We start from the raw sequence: 7,108 nt of genomic DNA on the forward strand, positions 1-7,108 counted from the left end.
GCTTCTTCACCCGTGGCGTGGGGCAGCTAGAGCAGAGGGAATCTCCTGCTCAGCCACACTGAGTCATTTCTCCAATAAGAGACCCACGGAGCAAGAAGGCCATGGCAGGTGGCTTCGCTGGGGCTTAAGCAGCATGCAGACTTGGTGGCTGCAGCTTGTCACTAACATGGGACAAACCTGGGGGGGGGGAGGGTAGGCTGGAGTTTCTGCAGTATTGGACGGTTCAGTACCACAGTGGGTCCAGCTGCAAGAGCGAGGCAGAGACCGGTCACTACGGCACCCACCTTGCCACCCCAGCTGTGGGGAAGAGAGAACCCATACCACAGTGGGGCACGGGATGAGATGCTCATAGCCACTGGGAGCCAGGGAGAGGAGTTACAGATGGAGACCTCCGAGATTCCCACTTCTTCCACCCTGAACAAGGATGGGTATGCCTAAATGAATTGTGTTCACTGGAGATTGCTCAGAGCGGTGACTTAGCATGTTAGGGACATGCCCCCCCCTCCACCCCATCCGTTGGCTGCAGTGTCCAGGGTGAAGATGCTCACGTGGTCATTGGAGTAGAAGCCCAAGGCAGATGAGATGTTCTATATCATTTATTTCTCCAAGAAAACGGAGCCAGGAGAACCCTGCCCCACGTTTCAGGGCCCAACTCGGGAAGCAGGCACACAATCTGCCCAACGGATTAGGCGGGAAAGCATACCCACTGCTCTTCAAAGGCCTAAAGACAATTGTTAAAACGAGCTTCCCTTCAAACTCAAAGGAGGTCTGAAAAAAGGATCAAGTATAAACAACAAGACAAGAGAGGAATTCAAGGAAGCTGGGTGAACCCCACTACTCCGAAAGCAAGAGTCTCTCTGGTGACTGAGTTCTGGAAGAGGCCGAGGCAGGAAAGAGCGGCTCAGAGATGGAGGTGGCAGCCATGTGAGCGCCCTGAAGACTCCACAGTGCTCCCCATGTCCCAGGCCAAGGAGCTAGTCCCGGTAAGTTAAGAATTTTCTATTAAGAAGAAAACAAAACAAAAATAAAAACCACTCCAGAGAAGGGGTCAAGGGAGGAGGCAGCGCGTAGAAAGTCAAGCCGCTGACCGCCGGCGGATCACGAAGAGCCCACGCTGCAGCTGGCCCACGTAGATCCGCATCTTGGTGCTGTCGCTGGTCTTCCTCACCCAGATCTGTGGGGACAAGACCAGGGAGGGTAAGTGAGACGGACTCCTGCTCAGCGTGGGTGTGGTCGTGTCTGCTCGAAGGGGCCTGATGGCTATGGAGCCCCCATGCCTCTAATAGCGCCAGCTCCACTTCTGCCTTGGCCATCAGGACTCTGGTCTTGGTGATGGTATTTGTCAACACCCAAAATAGGTGCATGCAGGAGCAACAGCTTTTCAAAGCAATTTAAAAATATTTTCCTTGCCAAGGAAATTCTCTCACTTAGCCTTCCAAAGGTCCTTCTGCCTCACCAGCTCCTTGGCCCCTGTGGGGTATTCTATGAGCTACTGCACCCAAAACAGCCCTGTGGGGAACACTTCGGGCATTCCACTCACGGTACCTCTCATTCTCCCTGGCTTTCTATGGCTTGAGAAATTAAATGACCTAAAGCAAGGTTTGCAGCGAGCCTGCTCTCACAGGGCTCTGCAGAGAGGGCTCGCCTCCCCTCCTCAGGCTTCAGGCTGTCTACTCTCTGTCTCCCCTCATTTCTAGTGTGAGTAATGAGTGCCCGGAAAGTGTAAGTAGAGCGCGTAGCTTAAACTGGAACAGGCTGAGACCCTGCATGAGGCTGAGCCTCCTGCTAGACCATTTAAATAGAAAACTGACCCTAAGCGGGTCACCCACCCGCTGGCCCACCAGCCAAACGTGCCCATGAAGGCTAAGCAGCTCCAGAGTATGCGGCAATGGGTCTGAACACAGGCTGGGACACTCTCAAGGACGGAGGCTGCCCCTCATCATCAGGCGCAGAGCTGTGACTCTGTGGCGTCGTCCCTTTGGGAGCCCTCAGCATCGGCATTGGGTCACTGGACCACACTGGCTTTCTGTGACAGAATGTGAAGGTCTTCACTAGGTCCCAGAGAGGCCTGTGTGCTCCACCATGCAATCACAAGCCCTCTTGACTGGGGAGCACCATGTCTTTCTGGTGGACTCCCGGCACACCTCTGGCTTAGAGGTGACTCTCATAAGCAGCCTAGGAAACAATGAACGGCTCTCCTTCACCTGAGGCTGTCTCCAACTTCCAAGCCAACTATCATTTTGCAAACTGGTCGCATTGGAGAACATTTTTGATTTAGGAAGCTGAGAGAATTCCAGAGGCTTAAGTTATTTCATAATCCAGTTTCATTAGATTTACCGTGCACTAACAGAGGAGAGATACATAGAAATCAATTCCTGTGCAGACATTTGTGACTGATAAAAGATCAAGCCAATGTAGCTATCTATGAAAGTTTCAGACTTTTAAAAACTTGTAATGGTGTGGGTGAGACACTGCTGACATCTCATGACGGGCCAGCAGGGGCCCTCAGGCAGACCCTAGGGCAGCACATGAGTAGCTCTAAGTGCAGAAAGGATGCCTGCCTGGCAGCTCAGGGCGTGTCAGACTGGAAGAACAGCCAGGAGTAGCCTGCCAGCGACACCAGCACCCAGTTACTGAGCATGTCCTGGAGCTGGGCCTCGTGCCTGGTGACCCCACTAGTCCTCACAGACAAGTCTGTAAGGATGTAGGAAGGTGGAATATGCGCCAGACAACTGCCACTGTCAGTGTGCAGCCACTAGAGGGCACCAGAGTGCTCGCTCACAGTTTGCTTTCTCCAGCTCAGTGGCTCCCCCAAGAGTGCACCATGACCCATACAGAACTGCAGGACCAGGCTCAGGCAGGCAGAGAGGATCAAGGGTGCTGAGGATGGTTTTCCCACATAGTGCTGACACCCCACCCCCCACCCCTGGAGACAGGATTGCACTGCACTTCGGGGTCGGGCTTTTTGTCAAGTCTGTGAACTTTCAACACTTCTCAGAGCCATTTGCTCTCGCTCGCTCGCTCGCCAGGAAGAGATCGGATGCCTACCTCGTTGGCACCCACTGAACTGATCACACAGCTCAGTTTCTGGTTGTCCTTAGATTCCAGGTAGATGGCCTGGCTCTTGTGGTACCTGCCAAAACCAGGACACAGACAAAATATCAGGACGGGAGGGAGGGGCAGGAGAACAGAAACCATCACTCCAACAGTCTCAGCAACACAACCGAGAAAGAACACGGGCTTCAGAAGGAGACAGACAGGCAGACAGACAGACAGGCAGGTAGGCAGGCTTCCACCCCGACACTGGGTACCATTCATTTTCTACCTTGTTTCTTTGAGACAGGGTCTCTCACTCGACCTGCCATCTGATTCTGCTAGACCGCTGGCAGGTGAGCCCCAGGAAGCCTCTGCCATAGCCTCCCCATCACCACACGATGGCATGTGCCACCATGCTTAGCCTTTTACTCGGTGCTGGGGGTGCAAACTCAGGTCCTCGAGCTCACACTTCACACTCACGCTTCCTGACCACGCATCTTCCCAGCTCCAATAAGTGCGCGTCTTTACGCGGAAAGGTAGAGAAAGCCCCCCTCTGAGCAGGGCATTGGACACAATACGGACAGGGAACACACAAGGTAGGTTCAAAGGAGGGGAAAAGTCCCACAGAGTGGGAAAAAGCAGCTGAATTCTACATACTACCAAAATTCCTAATACTATCATAATAAAATTAACTTCATTTCCCAAAACCTGACCCACTCCACAGCTCTAGAGTCTCAAGGGACCCCTCTGCCACTGGAAACAGGCCCTGCAGTCAGGTGACAGCAAGAAGGCTCGACCTAGTCAGCAAGGAGAGGCTTCATCTCTGGTCACATTTGCGACTCCAGATTTAAAGCAGGGCAAGGAGAGGGAGAGAGGGGGAGAGAGGAAGAAAGAGAGAAAATGTACACACACACACACACACACACACACACACACACACACACACAGAGTACCGCCTTCAGCTAGCTATTTTAAAATCCCAGCTCTCTCCACAGTGTCTTCTATGAGGGGTCATTAGTCTACATCAAAGCATAAGGCACACTGACAGCGCAAACTAAATGACATGGAAAGCAGGGGACCAAGGCGAAGGCGGGATACAGTTAGACCAAGCCAAGATGGAGCCCTAACCCACACAGTCCTGCTGCCATCATTAAAGCCCTGAGGAAAGACGCTTTGTGTCCGCCTCTAGAGGAGACACCGGGTCTCAGAAGCTCCGCCAGCCAGGGCTGTGTCTGTGGAAGGGGAAACAGAGGAACCCTCTAAGGACAGAGGGACAGCAGCAGAGCTCAGGGCCTGATGGGGGACAGGCTAGTTCTGGGCAGGGGAGACCTCAAGGCAGGGCTTCCCAAGCCCCCTGCAGTAAGAACGGGGCAGGGCAGGGCAGGCCCAGTTGCCAACACCTCCACAGGACTGACTCCAGAGTCAAAGGGAGAGCACTAGACCGAGAGAGAAAACGGCATCCCGGAATGTATGCAACAGCACAAAAACAACTTCAGAATTCACCGAGGAGGCGAATGTCTGGGAGACACCGTCTCTTGGACCTGTTCCGCTCACACAAGGAACCCGGTGAGTTCTGACATCTCACACCAGAAGCCTGTGCCGAGAGGACCAGACGTCAGTGGGCTGGGGTTCCTCTGTTACGAAGGAAGGAAGGAAGGAAGGAAGGAAGGAAGGAAGGGAGGGAGGGAGGGAGGGAGGGAGGGAGGNGGGAGGGAGGGAGGGAGGGAGGGAGGGAGGGAGGGAGGAAGGAAGGAAGGAAGAAAGGAAGGAAGGAAGGAAGGAGTCAAGAAAGAAAAGAAGAAAAGAAAAGAAAAGAAAAGAAAAGAAAAGAAAAGAAAAGAAAAGAAAAGAAAAAACTTTACTACATTTTCCTTCTCAAGATATTTCATAGTCTTAGGACCGAGTCCAGGAAGACCGAGAGTGGAGGCCACAGTTACAAAATGAACACTACCTGAAATATCGCACTGGCTGGAAAACTCACAGATCCATAGAACCATTAGCCATAAATCTCGCCGTTCCCAAAGGCCATTCTTACATGCAGGCCTGATCTTTAAAGGTTATTTGGTTTTCATTATTACAAACATTTTTTAAAAAAATATCTCACTTTGCCCCTAGTGTTAGGCAGCCAGGGCTGCCACCTTGTGGTGGCAGTAACAAACAACAAGCACGGCCAAGACAGGGACACCCAGTGACCTGCAGGAAGGCTGTCACTGCAGCAGGCTGGCTGACTGCAGGGTTAGGCCCGACTTGATTTGATCTCTAGGCTTCCAATGGAACAGCCTGCATGGAAGGATCCACAGCCCGGATTTGGCCAACAGGGAAAAATATCTGTATTAACATGAGCCTCAGAAAATAAGCCCCACGTGTCAAAGTGGCATCAATACTGGGATTAAAACTATTAATCTATTAACAGATTAACTATTAAACAACAGAGCATATTTACACAACATCTGTACTGCAGTTGATATAAGAAAGATGGGGTGTGAGAGACAGACAGGGAGGGAGAGGGAGAGGGAGAGGGAGAGGGAGAGGGAGAGAGAGAACAAGCCACGCACTCGCACTCGCGGAGGTCAGAGGGACAGCTTGCTCCAGCCCCGCCCCCTCCGCAGCCCCAGGATTCATTTATGTGCCCGCTGCAGTTTGATGCCGAGAACTGAGCACCATGGTTTTGGCCCTGAGGTGCTGGGACCCAGCATGGACAGTGAGAGACAACTAGACATGCCAGGTAACGAGCCAACGTGTGACTGCCATCAACTCGCAGGGCCCCCACCACTCTAAGTCGTCAGCTTCTAGCTAAATAAAAACACTGAGACAGGAGCTATCACGTGGCTGTTATAAACGGTAATGACAGGAGCTCTCTAGTGACCCATACCCCTTCCACACAGCCAAGAGAAAGTCAGGGTGTAGCCATGTCCACATACGGCACCTGCCTACCCAGGACGTTGAACGGCACTGGAGCCAAGACCCGAGTGGACGGCAGGAGTGACAGACTACCTGGGGTGTCTAACCAGCGTTGTTGGATAAAGGTATAAGCTTCTAGTTAAAGTCTCAGGCAGCCAGAGTGGCTCATCTAACCACACTTCCTGGAATACCTTGAAAGCGACAAGAATGTCTAAGAAAAGGGTACCATCGTCACGTGAGAAGCGTCTACCCTGAGAAGCCCGCAGCGGTGAGAAGAGCGCCCGCCCACGAGGCTCAGGTAGCAGAGCCCTCCTCCAGCCTGGTCATATCACAAAATCCTTCTCTCCTGTCACCTTACACAGAGGAGGGGGTGGAGGACATATACCCTGGCATGGTTAGATGGGGACAGCCTGAAACCCTAGTGTGGAGACAGGTACAGAAAGACCCAGGGGACACACTCGGAGAAACACAGCTCTGTGACCTCAGAGGCAGGCAGCCACCAGCTGCCCTCAGTCTTCAAGGGCCACAGTCCCAGCACCAGCAAAAGAAATTAAACATACAGAGAGGTAAAGCTGAGCAAACACCAAGACATCATAGGCTCGCCCGGCCCCAACCCTCCAGACTGTTCTTCAGAGGCCGCTGTGAGCAGTCCACACACCCAACAACTTACCATCTCTTATCATAGTACAGTTTGCCATCTTCTATCCGAGCCTCAAACCTCTGGGCTGGAGACTCTGCAGGTGTGGCAGGCAAGTGTTCAGGAGAAGATGGGGAAGCTGGAGGAATTAGACGCCAAGATGGCAGGCAGACAAGTGAGCCTGGGCCTGAGCAAGGGGCCCAGCAATGCCACGCAGGGACTGACGCACCGGTGCAGCCACAATCCCGACCAAAGTCCTTGAGGTGTGTATGGAGGCAAAGTCACTGTGCGGCCTGGGTTGGGTGCAGTGGCTATTCGCAGGGGTCTCTGGCTATTCACAGGGCCACTGGCTATTCACAGGGTCTCTGGCTATTCACAGGGTCTCTGGCTATTCACAGGGGTCTCTGGCTATTCACAGGGTCTCTGGCTATTCACAGGATCTCTAGCTATTCACAGGATCTCTGGCTATTCACAGGGCCTCTGGCTATTCACAGGGTCTCTGGCTATTCACAGGGGTCTCTGGCTATTCACAGG

At 52.9% G+C, this 7,108-nt stretch overlaps 1 protein-coding gene across 1 annotated transcript in view; it reads right to left on the bottom strand.

Moving 5' to 3' along the window:
- Positions 1-581: 581 nt before the first annotated feature.
- Suds3 (SDS3 homolog, SIN3A corepressor complex component) overlaps positions 582-7,108 on the bottom strand; it is a 24,679-nt gene continuing 18,152 nt past the window's right edge. The window contains exons 10-13 of the mRNA XM_021222749.1: positions 6,608-6,713; positions 3,049-3,133; positions 1,089-1,174; positions 582-999 (exon numbers count right to left, since the gene is read on the bottom strand). Coding sequence (XP_021078408.1) covers positions 975-999; positions 1,089-1,174; positions 3,049-3,133; positions 6,608-6,713 — 302 coding nt within the window. The 3' untranslated portion in view covers positions 582-974. The remainder of the gene's footprint in view (positions 1,000-1,088; positions 1,175-3,048; positions 3,134-6,607; positions 6,714-7,108) is intronic.

Source organism: Mus pahari, chromosome 23 (genome assembly GCF_900095145.1).
Source record: "Mus pahari chromosome 23, PAHARI_EIJ_v1.1, whole genome shotgun sequence".
Lineage (NCBI taxonomy): Eukaryota > Metazoa > Chordata > Mammalia > Rodentia > Muridae > Mus > Mus pahari.